A 23,371-nucleotide genomic window follows, 5' to 3' on the forward strand; every position below is an offset into this window, starting at 1 on the left:
AAAAATTCTCATCTTTGTTTTAAAATCTCTCCATGGGCTCGCCCCTTGCTATCTCTGTAATCTCCTCCAACTCTCCAACCCTCCGAGATATCTGCGCTCCTCCAATTCTGGTCTCGAGCATCCCCAATTTTAATTGCTCCACCATTGGCTGCCGTGCTTTCAGCTGACAAGGCCCTAAGCTCTGGAATTCCCTTCCTAAATCTTTCCATCTCTCTTTCCTCCTTTAAGACGCTCCTTACAACCTACCTCTTTGACCAAGCTTTTGGCCATCTGCCATAATTTCTCCTCATGTGGCTTGGTAATGCTACTGTGAAGTGCCTTGGGATTTTTACTATGTTAAAGGCGCTATATAAATGTGAGTTGTTGTTGTACTGTAAGATTGCATTGCAAGGACAAAATAATTTCTCAGTTAGCATCTAGTTACAATTAATGGCTAGAGATGGGTACACCAAGTCCTGTCAAGTTTGAATGGAGGGCTATAATATCTGACCAAGATAAGAAGTACCAAGGATGATCGAAAGAACTATAGAATTTGCATCAATCTCAAACACATAATCGAGGTGAATACTTGAATATCTCCCCCGAGCCTCTGCAAAGTAAACATTCCCAAAGTCTTCAACCTCTTGATGCTTCTTAGATGCCTTAAGCAAGGAATCAGTTTGGTTGCCTCTTTTGCACTGCATTTAATGCCTGGATATCTTTGCTGTTGTACAGTATTGTACACACTATCCAGGTGTGGCTGACAAAGGCTTATCGTCAGCTGCTGGATATTCATTCAATCCCTCTGGATATACATTCCAAGATCAGTTTGCTATCCTTACTGTTGCTGCACATTATGCTGTTTGTTTCAGTGAGCCAGCCACCAATTCTCCACATCCTTTTCATGAGTTACATCTTGTCGTATAGAACCATTTAGTTTATAATCCCAATGTTTATTTCCCTTCCTTAGACTCACTGGGCCCAAGTTTCCACATGATTTGCGCCTGATTTTTTAGGAGCAACTGGTGGAGAACGGACTATCTTAGAAATTGCAATTCTCCACATTTTTTTTTCTGCAGTTCTAGTCAGGTAGAACAGTTCTACTTTGGAACAGAATTTTTTCTTCAAAAGGAGGCGTGTCCGGCCACTGACGCCTGATTTGAAAGTTTCCACAGTGAAAACGTACTCCAAACTAAAATAGAATGGAGCAAGTGAAGATTTTTGTAGAACTGAAAAAACCTGTTCTACACATTAAAAAATCAGACGCAGGTTACAAATTAGGCGTCCAGAACGAGGTGAGGGGGGAGGGTGGGGGGGAGAAGAGAACTCATTAAATTCTACAATAAATCCTTATTTATACTTTTACAAATATTATACAAATAAATCCAACCTGAATAAACATTTATAAGCAAAGAAAAGATTAAATAAACCATCTTCCTACCTGTGTGAAAGTGCTTCAGGCACAGAGAATTCTGCAGGCGTTCGTTCCCGCGGGGGGGGGGGGGGGGGGGAAGGGAATAGCCGTTTCGTTCCCGCGGGGGGGGGGGGGAGGGGGGGAATTAAACAGCCGTTTGTTCCCGCGGAGGGGAGGGGGGGGAGAAGGGAGCAGCCGTTTCGTTCCCGCGGGGCAGGAGGGAAAGAGACAGTGAGAAGGCTGCAAGTGCTGATGTGCTGATGGCAATGTGCTTTTATTAAAAAATGTTCAAAAATTAAACAGCTACAAAGAGCTACAAAAATGGCCGAGTGCCAATGTTTTTTTCACACTGAGCATGCGCGAACGCTCCAACGTGCACGCGCAGCGTTGCCGGCAGGAAAAAAACTAATTTAAATAGTACCCGCCCCCTCCCACTTACAAAATCGGTGCGAGTGTAGGCTCCGCCTCCCTGGGCACCTCGCCAAGCAGACAAGGAGCTGCAGAACGCTCCAAAATTGCGAGGTTTTTTTTAGGCGCCGTTTTAGGCGCGAAAAACGGGCGCCCAGCTCGGAGGGGCGCCCGTTTTTTATCGTGTGGAAACTTGGGCCCATTATCTTGGAATTATCGACATTAAATACCATTTCCTATTCATCAACCAGCCTACCAACTTATCCAGATCCCTTTGTATGGTTTGCCTGTTACCATTGGTTTGAACAACTTCCCCAATAGAATTTGCTGTCACCTGCAAATTTAAGATAGCTATGTTTCGGTCCTTAGCTCCAAATCCTTTATATACAGTAAATACCAGGAGGTTTTGCAGAAAACAATTACATAGAATATACAGCACAGAAACAGGCCATTCGGTCTAACTAGTTTGTGCTAGTGTTTATACTCCACACTAGTCTCCTCCCATCTCTCAGCAAGTCTTTCTAGTCTCTTTTCTCTCATGTGATTGTCCAGTTTCCTTTTGAAAGCATCTAAACTATTTGTCTCAATCACTTCCTGCGATAGCAAGTTCCAAATTTTAACCTCTCGGAGTAAAGAAATTTCTCCTTATTGGATTAAAAAAAAAACTTATTCATTCATGGGGTGTGGGCAGCGCTGGCAAGGCCAGCATTTATTGCCCATCCCCAAATGCTCTGGAGGTGGTGATGAGCTGCCACCTTGAACCGCTGCAGTCTGTGAAGATACTCCCACAGTGCTATTAGGTAGGGAGTTCCAGAATTTTGACCAAGCTACAATGAAGGAACAGTAATATACTTCACATCAGGATGACGTGTGACTTGGAGGAGAACTTGGAGGTGGTGGTAGGAGTCACGGGTTTGGGAGGTGCTGTTGAAGGAGCCTTGGCGAGTTGCTGCAGTGCATCTTCTATAAAGGTATAACTGCAGCCATGGTGCGCCCGTGGCGAAAGGAGTGAGGTACAGGTTGAACCTCCCTTATCCGGCACTCTTGGGACCTGGCCTGTGCCGGATGAAGGATTTTTCCGGATGAGGGGAGGAGGTCGTCCGAGGTCGGGGTGGGGGGGCACAAGGGGAGGAGGTCGGTGGGCCGAGTGGGCCCCGAGGCGTCAGCGGATCGAGAGGGCCCCGAGGCGTCGACGGGCCCAGCAGGTCCCGAGGTGTTCTAGGTTAAGGGGGTTTCTGCTATTGCTGATCACTTTCTTTCTAGTAAGCATGTTGATTTTCTGTTTAGGTGAATGATTTAATTAAATCAGAAAGAAAAGGTATCACCGTTGTGCCTAAAAAAGAAATGGGAAACCTGGGGGGGGGGGCGGTGGTGGCGGGGATATGGGTCGGAGTTCTGCACATGTGCCACCCGGGAATGTTGCCAGACGAGGAATGTTGCCGGACGAGGGATGGTGCCGGATAAGGGAGTCCCAGATAAGAGAGGTTCAACCTGTAGTGGATGGGGTGCTGATCAAGCGGGCTACTTTGTCCTAGATGTTGTCGAACTTCGATTGTTGGGAGTTGCACTCTTCCAGGCAGGTGGACAGTATTCCATCACCGCCCTGACTTGTGCCTTTTAGGTGGTGGAGAGGCTATGGGGAGTCAGGAGGCGAGACACTCGCTGCAGAATACACAGCCTCTGACCTTCTCCTGTAGCCATAGTATTTAAGTGGCTGGTCCAGTTAAGTTTCTGGTCAACGGTGATCCCAGGATAATGATGATGGGGGATTCGACAATGGTAATGCTGTTAAATGTCATGGGGCGCTGTTTAGATTCTCTCTTGTTGGAGATGGTCATTGGCTGGCACTTGTGTGTGTCATTTATCAGCCCAAGCCTGAATACTGTCCAGGTCCTGCTGTATGCAGGCATGAATGGCTACATTTCTGAGGAGTTGCGAATGGAACTGAACACTGCAATCATCAGCGAACAACCCCACTTCTGACCCTATGATGTAGGGAAGGTCATTGATTAATCAGCTGAAGATGCTTGTGCCTAGCACTATCCCTCTCCTATGAAACTTTTGTCCCTGCTATTCCATTCCTAGTTTCCTTGAGTATGCGTGGGTGCATACCATCCAGACCTGGAGTTTTATCCTCTTTCAGTTTTGCTCGTCAATTATTTTCTCCCCTTCTATCCTAACTGTATTAAGGTTCTCTTCAAGCTCTTCCTCTCATGAAGTGTCCTTAGCTTATTTAATAAAAATTGAGATGAAATAGTTATTCAATACTTCTGCCATTTCCTCTGAGTTTACCTTGGCTCATCCATTAGTGGCCCTATCCCTACTTTAATTTTCCTTTTGTTATTTATGTATCTGTAGAACACTTCATTATTTCTTTTTATATTCATTGATAATTTGATTTTGTAATTTCTCTTTGTCTTCCTGATTTTTTTTAAAAAAACATTCTCTCCTAAGTTCTTGTATTCCCTTTTGTCCTTCTCTCCTTTAGTATCCAAATACTTCTTGCACATCTTTTTCTTTAGATTCAATTTAAAGATTCCCTTTAGTTCTTTTTCATCCACGGTGCCCCATAATTAAGCATGCTTGTTTTCGGCTTTTAGTGGAATATATTTCTCTAGCTCTATTGATTACCCGTTTTTTTTTATATTTCCCAATATATTTCAAGATTTTCTCCCAGTTTACCTTGAGTTCCATCCTCATTTCCTCATAATTTGCTCTTTTCCAATCGATCACCTTCGTCTTTGTCCTACTCATGTCACTCTCATTCCTAATCTTGAACCTTACCATGAAGATAGTCTCCTACTTTGACTTCTTCTATCTGTTGTGGTTCATTACCCATTTCAAGATCCAGAAGTGATTCTTTTCTTGTTGGACTTCTTACATATGAGTGAGAAAGAAGTCCTGTATACACTGTAAAAATTAGATTTCCCCTTCTCTTTGCGCGACTTCCTCCTGCCAGTTTATTTGGGGGTAGTTGAAATCTTCCATGATTATTCTTCTATGCCTGCTACTCACCTTGTAGATATGCCTACATATTTCGTCCTCTAATTCCCTTCAAAATGACATCAAATTATCTATAGTATAGTGATGAATCCCTAATTTTTTAAACTCAATCCATATAGATTCTGTATCTATCTTACTGCTAGTTACATCCTTTGTTTTCTACTGCTATTGTTATCTTTAACTAGTACAGCAGCCACGTGTTGACTTTCCTAATCCATTTGTCCCTACGCCAATTTGCACATCATTCAATTTAGCTCATAACTCCTGATACTCCCTTAGCAGGACCTCTTTCCTAATTGTTTCTATGTCATTGGTTCCAACATGGAGCACAACAACTGGATCCTCCCCCTTCCTGTCAAGATTCTTTTCCAGCCATTACAAGATATCCCGTACCCTGGCAACACATCCTTTGGGACTCACAATCCTACTGCAAGGCAAACCAGCAATCCCACTAATTACAGAATCCCCTATAACTACAACCTTTTTACTCTGCACCTCCTTCCCTTGGACAGTCTCTTGCTCCACGGTGCCCCGGTCAGCATTCTGGCTGTCCTTCCCACAGTCTTTCTACTTATCCTTACAGGTAGAGTACTTGTACCTGCTAGACAGGAGCAGTGTCTGCTGGACCTTCTTAGTTAGCTCTCCTACGTTCCCTTATCCAGCTGACTGACAGTCACACCTTTCCCTTCCTGCATCTGTGCTTTCCTCTAACGTGTGACTGTACACTAGAGTAAATTCTCCAGTAATTCTTCCTCCTCCCTTATATGTCAGAGTGTCTCGAGCTTGAACTCCAGTTCAACAACTCTGAGCCGGAGTGTCGAGACAGAGACATTTCTTGCAGATGTGGCAGTCTGGGAGTGTCTTGTTGTTCACAAACTCCCACATATTACAAGCCCAACACACTGCCGTGTCTTAAATTAATTTGTTATCTGTAGTTTATTTCTTGAACTAATTGACCACTTGAGGTCTAGATTTATTAAATAGGTGGATTTAGCTTGATGTTAAATAAATTAGTAATTAGTTACTGTTATTAATTACTTAGTTATTTATCAGTTATTAGCATCTTTGCAGTCAGAATTTAATGACTTAGCTCCTTTTTCTTTGACTTGCACTAATATTAAATCCTTACTGAGTCAAGCTTAACACGGATAGCTAGACACTTAATTTCCTCGAGTTGTGCCGCTCCTTTCTGTTTTGATTATGATGTCACATTTTCTATTTCCTCCAGTGCTACCGGCCACCAAGTACCATAAAAATTTTATTAGCGTTATTTCTTCACTACTTTCCATCCACTGCACCAAACGACTTCTCATGCTCTGTGATTTCAACCTCCATCTCAATATATCATGGTCTCTCTCATTTGAGTTCACTAGTCTCCTATCCTCCCTTAATCTCTCCCTCCATGTAAACTACCCAACCCACATTCACAGGCACCCCCTCAACTTTGCCATCTCTCGTGGCCTCGCTAATCCCATCATGTCAATCGCAGATAAGGCCATCTCTAAGGCCAGTTCTTCGTATCGCTCTCACACCAATCCCCCTTCCACCCCACCCCCCCAACCCACCTCCTTCTATGTCCGCCCCTGGAAAAAACTCTCTCCCAATTCTCTTACAACTGCACTTATCAACTCCCAACTATCCAGCCTTTGGCCCTCCATTTACCAAGACATTTCTGTAGCTATCGATCTTCTCAATCACATCTTCACCACCATCTTCGATGCCCTAGTCCCGATTAAAACAATTACTCTCGCTCACCATGGCCGTTCTCCTTGGTACAGCCCTGATCTTCACTTCCTTAAATCCAAGGGACGGAGACTTGAATGGATATGGCTGACAACTGGTTTAGCCTTTCACCGCCAGATCTGGATAGACCATGTAAAGCATTATTGGCCTGTTCTCATCTGCCGAAATTGCTCACTATTCCAGAATCATTCTGGAATGTAAAGATAAACCCCGGCTTCTATTCGCCACTGCAAGTCGTCTTTTTAAACCTCTTTCCCCAGTCTCCACCCTCACCTCCGACAATAAGTGTGAGGAGCTCATGGACTTCGTTATCTCTACGATGGAGACCATCCGTTCGACTGCCTCTGCCTCTTCCCTTCCTTCTCCGAGCCCACCAAGCAAAACTTCCCCGAAGGATGCCCCCCGCCCCCCCCGCAACCACCACCCTAGCCCTGACCTCACATCTTTCTCCAATTTCTCTACGATCTCCACTCATGACCTTTCCGAGTTCATCTTATCCATGAGACCCACTTCCTGCTCCCTTGACCCTATTCCCACCAAACTGCTGACCACCCAACTTTCTGGCCCCCAAGTGAGCTGACATCTCTCCTCAGGTACTGTACCCCCTCCCTCAAATCTCCCGTTATCTCCTCTCTCCTCAAAAAACCCTCGACCCCTCCGTCCTTGCAAACTACTGCCCCATCTCCAATCTCATTTTCCTGTCAAAGGCCTTGAATGTGTTGTCACAAATCAATGCCCATCTTTCTCACAATCCCATATTTGAATCCCTCCAATCCGGTTTCCGTGCCTGCCATTGTACCAAAACGGTTCTCATCAAAGTCACAAATGACATCCTTTGTGACTGTGAGAAAGGTAAATTATCCCTCCTCCTCCTTCTTGACCTGCCTTTGACACAGTTGACCACTCTATCCTTCTCACACCTCTCCACCATTGTCCAGATGGGTGGGATTGCACTCGCATGGTTACATTCTTATCTATCGAATTGTAGCCAGAGAATCATTTAAAACGGCTTCTCTACCCGCCCCCGCATTGTTACCTCTGGTGTCCCCCAAGGATCTATTCTTGGCCCCCTCCTATTTCTCATCTACATGTTGCCCTTTGGCGACATCATTCAAAAATACAGCGTAAGTTTCCACATGTACGCTGATGACACCTACCTCTACCCCACTTCTCCCGACCCCTCCACGGTCTCAATTGTCAGACTGCTTGTCTGACATCCAGTTCTGGATGAGCAGAAATTTTCTCGAACTGAATATTGGGAAGACCAAAGTCATTGTTTTCTGTCCCTGCCACAAACTCTGTTGCCTAGCCACTGACTCCATCCCTCGCCCCAACTTCTGTCTGAGGTCGAACCAGACTGTTCGCAACCTTGGTGTCATATTTAACCCTGAAATGAGCATTCCACCACATATCCGCAGCATAACTAAGACCGCTCACCCATCACTCGTGCTCGCTAATCTACAATGACTCCTGGTTAAGCAATGTCTCGATTTCAAAATTCTCATCCTTGTTTTCAAATCCTTCCATGGCCTCGCCTCTCACTGTCTCTGTAATCTCCTCCAGCCCCACAACCCTCCGAGATGTCTGTGCTCCTCTAATTCTGACCTCCTAATTCTGCCCTCTTAAGCATCCCTGATTATAATCGCTCAATCATTGGTAACCGTGTTTTTTGTTGCCTAGGCCCTAAGCTCTGGAATTCTCTGCCTAAACCTCTCCGCATCTCTTTCCTCCTTCAAGACGCTCCTTAAAACCTACCTCTTTGACCAACCTGGCCTAATTTTTTCTTATGCGGCTCGATGTCAAATTTATTATCTTATAATAGTCCTGTGAAGCGCCTTGGGACATTTCACTACATTAAAGGCGCTATATAAATACAAGTTGTTACTATTTACTTTTACCCTTGTTTAAAGGACTTAGCACCTCCTTCCCACTCTCACCAAATTCCCATTGCCACTGTTTAGCAAGCCACTCCATTCAGTAGATTCTCCCAGTTGTGTGCCACACAATGGCCACAGCAGTGATTCCTGTGGCACTCCACTGTGTGACCCTTTGGTATGTTGGTCACAAACAACCTTGCTTTCTCTGATTTAATTGGTTTTATATCCACTTTGAAAGCTTTACTCTTTTTCTGTGTCTTGTGGACTATTTGCTATCAGCTAGTTATTAAAATCCTTTCTGAAATCACAAACACAGTTTCAGTTGTGAACAAGGTTAGTAAATTCCTCAAAGAACTGCAAGAATTTTTTTTTGGCATGAGCATCTCTTTCATAAATGCATGACTACTCCTTCTTAGCATCCCATATTTATCTAGGTGTTTAATTATCCCCTCGTTCACAATGCTGCTTCATCAGCGAATGTGGCTGACCCCATGACTGTGTATAATGTGGCTCATCACCCCATTACATTGACTTACATTGGCTCCCTGTCCTCCAATGCCTCAAATTTGAAATTCTTATACTTGTGTTTAAATCCCTCCACGGCCTCACCATTTTCTAACACTGCAATCTCTATCAGCACTACTAACTCCCCCACAAACTCTGACTTCTTGTGCAATACTCCTTCTCTTGGCTTGACCATTGGTGGCCGTGCCTTCAGCCACCTGGGCTCCACACACTGTAATTCCTTCCTTAAATCCCTCTACCTCTCTGTGCTCCTTTAAGACCTTCATAGACCACCTTACTTATATTTTGCCAGTCTCAATGATTTGTTTGATCTTAAGTACTTTACTCCCACAAAAAATATTGTGAAAGTGGTGCTGCATTTTGCTAGAATGGACAAGATTTCTTCTTCTATTCCACATATTACATTTCCAATCCTAGCTGTGCAATGTGGGAAGGCACCACATGAAGTTCAAATGCTCGCCCACAGGGATAGAGGGAAGGGGGGAAAAAAAACAGAAAGTAGACTCCTCTAGACGACTTATTCTGGTAACAACCAGTTTCATAGCGGTGTTGCTTCAGCCCAAGGAGCACATCTCCAGTTGGTCTCTTGGCTAGGAAAATTACACGCGCAAGTGGACTTCATGTGCTGAGGGTAGTGGAGTAAGAACTCCCAGAAAGTGTCCATTTTACTGATGAAGCAGCCAAATTGATATCAGTTAAGAGAATTTAGTTGGTATACTTCCAGATTGACCAGGAGCAATTAATTCAATATGTTTTGTTACATGTAGCAAACCATCAGCATGAAAAGGATTTTAAAATCAATTTGGATAGATGAATTGACATAGTCTTAAATTATATACTGTGGTCCTTTCCCATTTAGCAGTTCATCACTTACTTTCAAGGTGACCACTCTAGCCTTGGGATTACGGAGAGAAGGTCCTGTTGCAACATAATCAGTTGTCTTAATTTCAATTGGAAAGTGATGCTCACACTTTTCATCCCCCTCGAGTGCTGCCGGCCACTCAGTGCAGAAATCTAAAATCAGAGAAACATAAGTAAAAAGTAAAGCATTTAGTATTAATTAAGGAATCAATATTTTAGTTCTATTACCAGATGTACAGTTATGCCCAAGGTTTGGACTATATTGCTGCAACTGAGAATCTTACCATTATAAAATTATACATTTGCTTTAATAGAGATGGAAGATCACCACCTGGTTTAGATTAATTTTCTATTTAGTATTGAATGTACAAGACGGATATGCAAGTCTTTATAAAAAAAAGCTTTTTGAATACTTGTATGATAAGTCTTTCGAATTAATTTTACAGTAGGCAAGACAGAATCTGGGTTTGGTACCAGCCCAGACTGATGGGATGGCTACAAGGGTTATATACAAAACAAATTTGGAGAACTCCTACCAGACAACATTGGTAATCTCACATATGGACGATATAAAATTAAAAATTTCACAATGGTGCAAAGGGGATGGCCTTCAAGGGTTTAAGTTAAGGTACATTGTTAGAAGCTTTGCTCAGCATTTGAAGAGAGTTGTACACAATATGGGAATGCTCAAATGATGACAAAATAGAAGAGTCATTAAGTAGAAGGCTAGAAATTTTTAATCTTGATGAACACAAACAAACTACAAAAATCTTTGAGGTCATCATAATTAAAGAAGATTCCATTGTACCCAAACATTACGGTACAACCCAATTATTTAATTACCACAATGGATGACCCAAATCAAACACTTACGTTTTGATTGCGTGTTGTCAGTGAAAAATAAAAACACACCAACTGGAATACATGATTTAAACCATAGCGAAAAGTATTGAGAAATGTCAACTATCATGCATTGTAAATAAAAAAAGTTTTAAAATTAAGTTCAAATTGATCTTCTGTATTGTCACACAAGGGGAGTCAAGACCCGTATAGCGTTGAAATGTTTTATCTTTACATGCTCAAAATATTTGTGATACCAGTCCGCACTAAAACAGTATTCAACAGAATGTGCTAATATAACATGGAGGTTAAAAATTAATGGAATAAATTGGAGAATTTAAATTACATGGGCCCTGAATTGGCAGTTGATGACATAGCTAAGCAATATGCCACCAAGATCGAACCAAGGTCTCAATTTTCCCCAATTATCTGCGGTGTTTTTTTGGCAGCACCATTTTTTTTTGGAGTAAATTAAAATCTCCAAGTTTCCCCAAAGTTGTTGCACCAGCATAATTCACTTAGGTACGATTTTTTTAGGTTACGATTTTTTTGCATCATGGGGGACGGAACCTGATGTCTGCGCCAGTTTTTCATATTTAAGCAAATTTGGCCAACTTATATTGTTCTGAGGACGGCGAATGTGACCATTCCCAATATACCTTCTGGGCACTTAAGAAAAAGCAGCGCACATTAAAAAAATCACCGCAGAAAGATGCCATTGCTTTTAGGCCAAGTTTTGGAGGGAGTCAAGGCGGCAAAGAATATGCATGATAAATCTTAATTGTTCCAAAGTCAAAGAGAGAAAAAATGGAAGACTAATGCAATTTTTTTCAAAGTAGCACCCCACCACCTAACGTCTCCTCACCGGGCTCAAGGGTCGAAGTGTCGGCCGGCAGAATCGCTTCCTCGCCCAGACACGGGCTCGGCGCCGAACTGAACTGCCAACCACTTATATAAGGGATGAAAACCCTTCGGCTATACGGCAGCTTCAAAAGAAGCCCGGGGAGGGTGAGGAGGGAGTGGGGTGGGGGGGGGTAGGAGGGGGGTGGAAGCTGAGACCATGTCCGGGCAAGGGAGCGATTCAGAGAGCTGTGGAAGCTGGGACATTAAATAAATTTAAGACAGAAATAGACAATTTCTTAAACGATAAGGGGATAAGGAGTTATGGGGAGTGGGCAGGGAAGTGGAGCTGAGTCCATGATCAGATCAGCCATGATCTTATTGAATGACGGAGCAGGCTCGAGGGGCTGTATGGCCTACTCCTGTTCCTATTTCTTATGTTCTTAGTAAAGGTTACAGCTGCGCTTTCATTTTATTCATCTGAATCATTCCAAGCCACAACTGGGAATGTGTATGCCATTTCTCAACATGCAGCAGGTGACTGCTGCACTATATGCCCGGAGGAATGACTACATAAAGTTCCCCATGACTACCCAGGCAATGCCTGGCAAGGGTATGGCATCACCACCCTTCTCCAGGATTGCTGGCTTCCCAAAGGAACAGGGCTGCATTGATTGTACCCACATTGCATTGCGAGCACCTTTGGTGGATACCGAGATGTACAGAAACAGAAAAGGCTTCCACTCCGTGAATGTGCAGCTCGTCTGACGACATGTATCACATCATGGCAGTTGATGTGCGATATCCTGGGAGCACCCGTTATGCGTTCATCCTACGCGAGAGCACTATATCTGCCATGTTTCAGCATCAGCCAGAAGGGCAGAGCTGGCTGCTGGGGGACAAAGGGTATGGCATCGCCACCTGGCTCACGACGCCCCTACGTGCGACTCGGGAATACATGTTGCACATTGCGACGCGCAGCATAATAGAGAACCATTGGCATTGAAGCAGCATTTTCGATGCCTGGACCATTCCGGAGGCTACTTGCAATACTCCCCTGAGATTGTTGGTCAGTTCACTATTGTCTGCTGCATGCTGCACAACTTAGCCACCATGAGGCAGCAGCAGCTGGTATTAGAAGACCAGCTGAGGTGAGACTGGCTGATAAGGAGGGAGATGCTGATGATGAAGAGGACGACGAGGAAGCCATGCAACTACCTGAACCCGGAGCACGACGGTGGAGGAGGGAGAGCCGTCGTGCCCCTTTGACGATTGCTTGAGCCTTGCGCTAGCAGCTCATCCGTGAACGCTTTGCTGCCTGAAGGCTCAGTGGCAACTATTCCAAATGGTCCATGTTTACTGTTTGGACCTGTTCCGTAATCCTGTGTTGTGTTAATGGAACAAATAATGGAAATTAATTTTCTTTACTTCAAAATATTGTGTTAATAATGGAAATTATTCAGTTATAATTTAAAATATATTTTATTCAAAAGATTTTAACACTTGTTTGTACTTAACTTTAACAAAAATATTCTTGTATCAAACTTTATAGTTTTCAGTTAAGATCACTTACAAACTTTTAAACTTGTAAATTTACATCACTTACAAAAAACTTTTAATTTGAGAACCGTTACAACAGTAACAATAACAACAGCAGCAAAGAAAGGCTGCACCCATGTCTCCTCCACCTTATTCTAAGACTGCCCGCTGCGCTTGGTCTTGGTGACTCCACCCCTACCCGCAAGTCGTGGCGCAGCACTTCTCAAGTTGGTACCAAGCTTATTCTTTCGAGCATCTTTGGTAATGTGCACTTCTTGATTGGGGGGGGACGAGTGCAGGCGGTAATGCGGAAGGCCCGACATGGACCTCTTCAGAGGCTGGTCTGGGGATTGGAGTGGGAGTGGCAGTTGATTCAGTCAATGGCCACGGGGTTTGGACGTGTTCCCTTATTGCATCAGCTACCTGACATTTATTTTCTCATGTGCCTCGACAGCATCTCAACTATCTGCAACATTCCCTCCCTCATGTTCACCGACAGTGTATCAGCTACCTGTGACATTCCATCCCTATACCTCATCACCCATCCCACTGATGGTGTCCAGGAGTGATCACGTAAGATCAATGCACACCCACTCATTGTCATCATCTGAATCACATCTGTTACATCCTGCATCTCAGGAAAGTGCTGTTGAGCTCTCCTTCCCTTCCTCACCCTGGATGTGGCTCGCTGCATACCACTGGGACCCACAGCCTAGGATTGTGGGGCCCTCGGTGAGGCTTGCTGCACCCCACTGGAACCCACAGCCTCGGACTGTGTGAAACCATGAAATGTCCCAACATTCATACCACTCAGGAAAGGGGCTGGCACTTCAATGGGCGGCACCAGCACCTTCTCCAGAGTGAGCTTCATCCTCCCACTCCCCCTGATCCCCATGCTCTTGGTCTGGAAGGTGAGATTGGAAGATGTTCTCTTCAGGCTAGTCTGTGTCTGAATCATCTTCTGCACCGGATTCAGCCTCGTCAGGGTTGGCCTCAGGTTCTGCAAAATATAACAGAACAGACAAATAGTTAGCAGCAGAGGAGGGGGTGGGGGCGTAGGGTGGCATGAGTAGGCTCATACAGCGCAGGCAGCAGCCTCATTTGAAGGACCACAATGAATGATTGCACATTACATCAACCAAAGCGTAGCTGACTCAGACATCCCCATGAACCGAAGCATGGCTAGCCCGCGCAGTACTTAACATTTAACAAAGCCAGACTGTGGAATTTGCAGGACTTACCCTCTCACTCGAGTGTGGGCCCAGCTTGTGCAGTGGTGGTTGCTTTTCTCCAGGCAGGATCCATCAAAGCAGCAACCCTGTCTTCCAAGGATATCAGTGAGTGCAGATTTGCCGGGCCTCCTCCTGTTTGAGTTCTCTCTCTTTTGTTATGTGCCACCTTCCTCTTCAAAGATGAAAATACAACTTTTTAGAAAGGGTGTCTTTCTGCTGGGTGGGACATACAGATAGTCATATTTAGAATTGCAATTCCAGTGAGTAAATGAAAATATTACTTACACTAACTACTTGACCAAGGTCCTGCCAATTCTTTTTGCACTGGCCTCCGGACCTCAGGGTGGTCACCACTGCACAGTAATTTTGTGAAAGTTGGTTCCAGCGTTCTTCATTGCTTTTGGTGAAACTTTTATTTGACCTCTGCTGGTGTCCAGCTCGTGCCATCTGGCTCAATTACAGTAACCAGTGCCTCCACTTGCTCGTGAGAAATTCTTGGTCCTTGATATTGCAGCTTCAATTTTTTCCACTGAGAATTAAAGTTTTCACACACCACTCCAAGTTCTCACACACAACTGGCTCTTTAAAAATGGCTGAATGCAGATTGGGGGTTGTACTGTGCATGCGTGCCCACAGCAGTCACGTTTCGGGCATGTGCAGAAGGCAGGGCATCCTTTTTATGGCACAGACATTAGGCTCCACTCGCTTTCTGCCCCCACCCCGCCGCCCCGAAGCTAAAGGACAGTCTGCGCGGTGCCAATTTCAAAAATTAGAATGGGGAAATTTTCAAGGTTTTTTTTTGGAGTAGTCGGGGCCAAAAAAACAGGCGTAACTCTTGAAATACGCCAAAAAACGACATTGAGGAAAATTGAGCTCCCAATCCACACTTACCGCCAATTAATGCGCAGTGGGTGGATAATTAGTCCATCTTCGCACCAGCACGTTGTTTTCAATGAGTAGGTGAAATGTGCAGTGAAGTTGATGCACAGTCAGAACTTGACAGATCGCAAGTTTGGGATTTAGCGCATATGCAGAAATCACGAACTAACAGTCAATTTCAAAGGCAGTACGACGCCGGACTCAGAGCACACCGTCATACTGATCGCGAATTCAGGGCCAACAAAGTGCTCTTTTTAAAAAAAACACTATTCATTGCAACAGGAACTCTAAATCTACAGGAAACAACACAAATCACAGGCATCACCAGCCACCGACAACAAAGAAAGGTAATTGATGAACACCATAGCATAACTAGGCAGGCACCTGTGGATTAATAAATTGATCCAGACACCACTAAAGATAGCAGTGGGTACTAGCAAATTAACACCGTTGTAAGTACAGCAGCATTTTTTTTTAAATAGAGCAGAAAGCACAAGAAAGCAAATGGTTAAGCAGGCACTAATGAATACATTATACAGGTATAGTAAAAGTTGCCGATGACTTTTTTGCGGCAGTTAACCGTGGCTATGTAACTATGAGTCATATCACGATCATTGCAGTGGAAGGAATAGCAATAGCAAATTTAATTAACCAATTGTAAACCACACCTTATAACCATATAAATTACAGTTTCAGCATAAAATGTGACCTACCTTTTAAAGCTGTGCAGTGTCTTTTTATCGCAGGTGGAGTGAGATGCAAGAAATTTGAAATCTGAAACAAATTTACAGACAAAAGAATCCTTATATTTATTACCCATTTTCTTAACTGTAAATTGATATAATTTTGTGGGTCGGAAGGGTTGTTCTCAGCAAGGTCAGTGGCATTTTGCAACCTGTAAATCAATACACATCAACACCACCACTTAATCAAACATTAAAACTGCCACTCTTGGAACACCATGAGTAAAAATGAGTCCAAACTACTATAGAAGAGTCAAGATTCATTATCAGGGTTCCTACATTTCAGCAATGAAGTTGCCAAACATTAATTGCAGAATGAAAGATTTTTCTCTAAATGTGGCTCAAAGCAAATTCAAACATTGTGGCAGTTACCAATAACAATTTTAACTGGTATTTTTCATGATAGTATTCACGGCCCCAACTTTGTGCTTATGAACAGTATTATGGGGAAAAATAATTGGATCCAACTTACTATTTTTAGAAAACAGTCTTCTGTCTCACACTAACTAGAACTGATTTAGCAACTTTATTAAGTTACAAATAGCAGTAACGGATTTTCAAACAATTAAAACTGTAAAATCTCTCGCATTTAATAATTAATGCAAGTATTATACATTACCTACACTATAAGATTATATCTAATACATTAATATACTTTGGGTTTCGATTATTGGAGTGCTGCCTGCTTTTTAATAATGAATACATGCAAAGATGTTTCTTTTTCAAAATATTCATAGCTGCAAGGTTGGTTCTTACACAGCTCTGACGCAGATTACAAAGAAAGATGCAAAACATAAGCTTTGAATAAACCTAGTCATGAAAGGGGATAAAGAAATCGATAACTTTTAACATACAAGTCAATCTCCTGTGGTTTTTCAAGTAACTGGCAGAAACCAAGGAATTAAACCCACTAATTTTAGCTACCAAAACTGCCTTTCACAAACCAGCCTTTCACAAACCAGCAAAAATGACAAAACTAATCAACCAATAGGCTCGAATGATTTCTTGCTATTTTTAACTACATTTTCCTTCTTCCCGGAGATCAGTGTGTACAGCTACAATGACATTTATAACAATCAGGCCCAAGATGATATCTTGTAATTCCAATGTTTTTTTCTATTTTAGTAGAACTGTTAATCCAATTATTTTAAACTGGTCAATCTTTCCAATTCTTTGTCAAATCACAAACGCCAGAGGTCACCTTGCACACATCAAGGATCACTCTGCGCCAATGCTCTTAGCCAAAAGGCCTAGAGCCACTGCACCGTTCCTGGAAGTACTGCAATACCAGGTTCGTGCCATGGAGGTGGATGGGTCAGGCCCCCCACACACCTCCGTGGAGGTGGATGGGTCAATCCACCCCACCCACCTCCTCAGTGGAGAGAGAATTTCAGCTGAATGTAATATGTACATTAGTTTCTCATGGTGTAATTTCAGGGCCACAAGAAGTTACATAATTGTAACAAAAAGACAATAAAGTTATCATATAAAATTAGCTGTTTAATGTTAGAAATGTGTCCCCCTGTAGGTCTGGAGCCTGGGGCTCAAGTAGCTGTGGGCTTGGGCTGGAGGTTTCACCTTAGCTTGGTGATTTCGAGCTGTTGTAGACAATTTCCTCATGAGATGCATCATAGGTTATTTAGTTTTCATCCTGCTCCTGTAGAACTACAATATCCACAGAGCATCACGACAACGAGATAGAAAAGGTGTAGGGAGTTTCAGTTCCTGTAGACAAGTTGTGTATTTAAACAGGAGCTGCAGCACAGGAGTTGCATTTTCACCCTATTCCTGTGAAACTACAATAGCCGAAGTGCACCAAAGATAACCCACGGAACATGACAACCAGGTAGAAAAATCTAAATATAAGGCCCGAGTAGCTGAAACAAAAAGCAAATATTTTTTTTCTTCAGAATTTTATACAGTTCAAGTTATTGAAAAACAAATCTGAGCAATTGGTGTTGCTTGGGATTTTTTTTGTGTTCCAGACGGGCACTGATGCCTGGTCCAAGCCAGTCAGAGATCTTTCTCTCTCCACAGATGCTCCCTGACCTGTTGAGTATTTCCAGCATTTTCTGTGTTTATATTTATGAGATGCTTTGAAGCTGATCTCATATCAGAATCAGGTGATTAGATCATACTATTCTTACTTACTTTTATAAGCTCCAAGTTTCCTGTCTTGTCTGGTGGGACTCCTCTCTTTACTGGATAGCCCATGCGAACAGGAAGAGGCACGGCAGAAGGTTTAAATGCTGCAGCAGTTGTGTACACGTTGCACCAAGTCTGGTCCACTTCCATCTTTTCAGTCCTTGGAGGTACAGGCTAAAATGTAAAATTGTATATATATTTTTTAAAAGGTACAATTGTACATTTTTCAGACTCAGATTAGCATTTTTACTGATCAAGTTCTGAAAGAATAAAACTTAAAATGTGGCATTTTATCACGATCATCAACTGTAATACGTTGCAGTAATCAAAGGAATTATTTTTTTTTCCATTCTCAGGATGTGGATGTTACTGGCAAGTCCAGCATTTATTGTTCATCCCTAATTGCCAAGAAGGTGATGCTAGGCCTACTTCTTGAAGCGCTGCAACCTGTGTGGTGAAAGTGCTCCCACAAAACTATTAGGTAGGGAGTGCCAGGATTTTGACCGAGAGACGATGAAGGAAAAATTGTACATGTCCAAGTAAAATGGTGATTGACATGGAGGAGGTGGTGTTCCCATGCACCTTGTCCTTGTAGGTGAAGAAGTTTGGGAGGTGCTGCCCAAGAAGCCTTGGCGAATTACTGCAATGCATTGTGTAGATAGTATGCACTTCAGACACAGTAACTGGCGGTAAAGGGGGTGGACATTTAAACTAGTGGATGAGTTGCTGATCAAGCGGACTGCTTTGTCCTGGAAGGTATTGAGCCTTCTGAGTGTTGTTGCAGCTGCACCCATCCAAGCAAGTGAAAATGATTCCATCACACTCCTGACTTATGCCTTGTAGATCGTGGAGAGGCTTTGAGGAGTCAGTTGTTGAGCCACTCGACACAGAATACCCATCCTTTGACCAGCTTTAATAATCATGGCATTTATGTAACTGGTCCAGTCAGTACATAGGTGGAGAGGCAAGAAAGAATATTTTCAACATCAAGAATGATTAAATCAAAAATCAGTTACCCTCCACTCTGTGCCTCCTTCAGGCAGAATGGTCAAGATTCTTAAAGTTATTGTGCAACTATCATGCCTATTATTCAGTGAAGAATTTGAAGGGATAATTCAGCTGTACTAACTTTAACATAACTAATAGTATCACACAGTATTATAATACAAAATGCTCAGAGCACTCATTTCTCTGTAGGTAAATATAGCATGTGTTGTGGTAATCAGCTAAAACAAACTACAATGGGCTCATCCTCCATCCTTGGTTTGAGCCATGTAAGCTGACCTCATTCAGGGCAATGGTAGGAGGGAGCATCTACAACTGGGCTCATTGACTAAGGTTTATGCTTCAGATTGTTAACCACTGACCCCGACTAAAATGTATGTTTGGACTGTATTATTGTGGGTGCTATTACTCTTCACCCCAGGTGATTTGTGGCTAATATTCACCATCTAGATTTAAACACAAATGGGTCTTTGGGCTAGGCATTAAAGACCTTCTGTAGCCATGTAGCCATACTCTTAGCAAAATTATTGTCTTCAGGATAGGGGAACTAAATGAAGAATATAATTAGGGCAATTTTTCCAACAAGGAAGATTTTGACTCCCAGGCACAAGTATCTTGCTATGGAAAGTGTTTTATACTTAGAGCATTTAATGTAAAACAAGGAAGTGATGTTGAAATTGTTCAAGACATTAGTTAGACTACAGTTGCAAAACATTCTAGAAAAGAAATTAGAACTAGGGTTACCATACAGTTATAAAAAAAAGCTAAAAAAAAACAATGAAGCATTTTTCCCCACTGGGGAAAAAAAAAGAGGTTAAGGGTATCAAATACAGGTTTTCAAAATTATGTAAGCTTTTGAAAGGGTTTTTAAAAAGATTTTTTTTTAAACGGTTGATGAATCAGGACTAAGAGAGCATCGAAAAAGATCTAAATTAAGTATTTTGATGAGTAATGTAGGAAATGTGCACAGCAAGCTCCCACAAACAGCAATGTGATAATGACAAGATAATCTGTTTTTGTGATGTTGATTTAGGGATACATATTAGCCAGGACACCGGGGATAACGCCCCTGCTCTTCTTCGAAATAGTGCCATGGGATCTTTTACGCCCACCTGAGAAAGCAGGTGGGGTGTCTGTTTAACGTCTCATCTAAAAGATGGCATCTCGGACAGTGCAGCATTACCTCAGTGCTGCACTTTAGTGTCAGCCTAGATTTTTGTGCTCAAGTCACTGGAGTGGGACTTGAACTCATTAAAGAGGCAAGTGTGCTACCCACTGAACCACAGCTGACTACTCAGAATTAAAAATTTTAGAAGAAACATTTCAACAAATATAATTAGAATATTAATGGTTATTTTGCAATGCTGTAAAGTAACTATAGAGACAGAAACTCATTTAAAAGGGAATTGGAAACATGTTTGAAAAGGAAAAATATAAAGGATACAGGAAAGGACATGGAAATAGTCTCTTTCTGTGCTGTAAATTCAATGATTCTCATACATGACTTAAAATACTGAAGAACTGTTCAATAATTACCTCTCTTCTTTGTTTTTCTTTTGGAAATGCATTATTGCCTCTTATTACAGCTGTAGAGATAAAACAGTCAATATTTAATGTTGATGACTTGAGTATTGCAATTTAACTTTTTTTTACTAAGAAATTACATTTTTCACTGTCTTCATTTTTTTGAATACATATTCCTTATTCCCCATAAAAAGCCACAAATTGGATTACCATATCAAAAAATTTAGTTTATCCCAATAATACAGACAATAGTTATATTACTTTGGCAAGGCGCTGTTCAGTAAAACTGTCTTCTTTAATGACACAGATTGAACACTGGCAAGCTAACTAACTGAAGAACATCACAGACAAGCATAATTCTGTACTCATTTGACTTATAGTCAAACAGTGGACAAAAAAATGAGTTCTGCCCCTTCCCAAAGCAAATGTGGACTTTGTCCATCCAGAGATTTATAAATCAATGCATTTAAAGTGCATCATCAGGACTAAGTTGCTTTAAAAATATTTACAGTATCTTCAAAATAATTTCAATGTTTCTGCAGTTCCCCCAACCTACTGTTTATCAGCTGCCAATGTAGGTTAAAGTCTAAGTTGCTGAATTCAGCATGGTGACTAACTATTTGAAATCCATAATTTTGCTTTTAACATTAACAATTGACTTCTACTTACTGTGATCCTTAACAAAACACAAAAGGAGCAACAATCAAATCAGTCTTACACTTCTTTTGCAAATGTAGTCACTATCAAAAAGTTTCACTGGATTTAGAATACAGTGTGAGGCCCTGTGTTTGAACAGTTCAAGATATAGCCCTGTTCAAATGAGAAAATGATTCAGATAATAAATTGTGTTAATTCTAATGTTTGCACGAGAATCAGAGAAACCTACAGCACAGGAGGCGGCCATTTGGCCTGTTGTTCCTGTGCTGGCTCTTTGAAAGAGCAGTTGTTCTTAGTCCCATATCCCCACTTTTTGTCTGTAACCCTGCAAGTTCCTAATCAAGTATCTGTCCAACTCCCTTTTAAAATTATTTGTGGAATCAGCTTCCACCACCTTGTCTGTTAAAGCATTCCAGACCCTGACAACTCTGAGTGAAAAATGTCTTCTCATCTTCTCTCTAAATCTTTTGCCAATGATTTTAAGTCTATGACCTCTGGTTATTGACCTACTCGCCAGAGGGAACAGCCTTTCTCTAGTTACTCGATCAAAACCTTTCATCTTGAAAACCTCTATTCGGTTACCTCTTCCAAGTAGAACAATCCTAACTTTTCCAACCACCTCTCATAATTGAAGTCTCTCGTTCTTGATAACATCCTGGTAAACCCGCTCTGTGCACTTTCTAACTACGTTACATCTTTTCTGAAGGGTGATGCCCAGAATTGTTAACAATACTCCAGCTGAGGCCTAACCAGTGATTTATAAAGTTCTAGCATGATCTATTTGCTTTTATATTCTCTGCCTCTATTTATAAACCCAAGTAACCCATATGCTTTTTGAAACCAACTTATCAACTTGCCTGGTCATCTTTAAGGATTTGTGTATATGGAAACTAATGTATCTCTGCTCATCTATCCTTTTCAAAATTGTTCCAATTCCCAAAGTGCGTCACTTCACATTTCCCCACATCGAACTCCATCAGCCATGTTTCTGCCCATTTCACCATCCTGTCTGTTATCCTGAAGTCTACAACTATCTTCATCACTATCTACTACATTGTCAAGTTTCGTATCATCTGCAAACTTTATAATGCTGCTCCCTACACCCAAGACTGTGTCATTTCTAAAAATGAAAAAGACTACATTGAAGATTAATTCAGCACAGGAACTAAGGCTGTAGTTAATTATACCACAGCGATAGAACAGAATTGTACATTAATGATTTAGATGAGGGGATTAAATGTAGTATCTCCAAATTTGCGGATGACATTAAGTTGGGTGGCAGTGTGAGCTGCGAGGAGGATGCTATGAGGCTGCAGAGTGACTTGGATAGGTTAGGTGAGTGGGCAAATGCATGGCAGATGAAGTATAATGTGGATAAATGTGAGGTTATCCACTTTGGTGGTAAAAACAGAGAGACAGACTATTATCTGAATGGTGACAGATTAGGAAAAGGGGAGGTGCAATGAAACCTGTGCGTCATTGTACATCAGTCATTGAAGGTTGGTATGCAAGTACAGCAGGCGGTTAAGAAAGCAAATGGCATATTGGCCTTCATAGCGAGGGGATTTGAGTACAGGGGCAGGGAGGTGTTACTACAGTTGTACAGGGCCTTAGTGAGGCCACACCTGCAGTATTGTGTACTGTTTTGGTCTCCTAACTTGAGGAAGGACATTCTTGCTATTGAGGGAGTGCAGCGAAGTTTCACCAGACTGATTCCCGGGATGGCAAGACTGACATATCAAGAAAGACTGGATCAAGTGGGCTTGTATTCACTGGAGTTCAGAAGAATGAGAGGGGATCTCATAGAAACTTTTAAAATTCTGACAGGTTTAGACAGGTTAGATGCAGGAAGAATGTTCCCAATGTTGGGGAAGTCCAGAACCTGGGGTCACAGCCTAAGGATAAGTGGTAAGCCATTTAGGACCGAGATGAGGAGAAACTTCTTCACCCAGAGAGTGGTGAACCTGTGGAATTCTCTACCACAGAAAGTTGTTGAGGCCAGTTCACCAAATATATTCAAAAAGGAGTTAGATGTAATCCTTACTATAAGGGGGATGGTGAGAAAGCAGGAATGGGGTACTGAAGTTGCATGTTCAGCCATGAACTCATTGAGTGGCGGTGCAGGCTCGAAGGGCCGAATGGCCTACTCCTGCACCT

General features: G+C 42.3%; 1 protein-coding gene across 3 annotated transcripts in view; it reads right to left on the reverse strand.

The window, feature by feature from the left end:
- The window catches only part of mrps35 (mitochondrial ribosomal protein S35), an 87,840-nt gene that overhangs the window by 63,767 nt on the left and 702 nt on the right, over positions 1-23,371 (reverse strand). For all 3 annotated transcript variants that reach the window (XM_070900405.1, XM_070900404.1, XM_070900403.1), the window contains exons 2-5: positions 20,570-20,619; positions 18,035-18,202; positions 15,854-15,914; positions 9,824-9,963 (exon numbers count right to left, since the gene is read on the reverse strand). In XM_070900405.1, coding sequence (XP_070756506.1) covers positions 9,824-9,963; positions 15,854-15,914; positions 18,035-18,202; positions 20,570-20,619 — 419 coding nt within the window. The remainder of the gene's footprint in view (positions 1-9,823; positions 9,964-15,853; positions 15,915-18,034; positions 18,203-20,569; positions 20,620-23,371) is intronic.

Source organism: Pristiophorus japonicus, chromosome 15 (assembly GCF_044704955.1).
Source record: "Pristiophorus japonicus isolate sPriJap1 chromosome 15, sPriJap1.hap1, whole genome shotgun sequence".
NCBI classification, from domain to species: Eukaryota; Metazoa; Chordata; class Chondrichthyes; family Pristiophoridae; genus Pristiophorus; species Pristiophorus japonicus.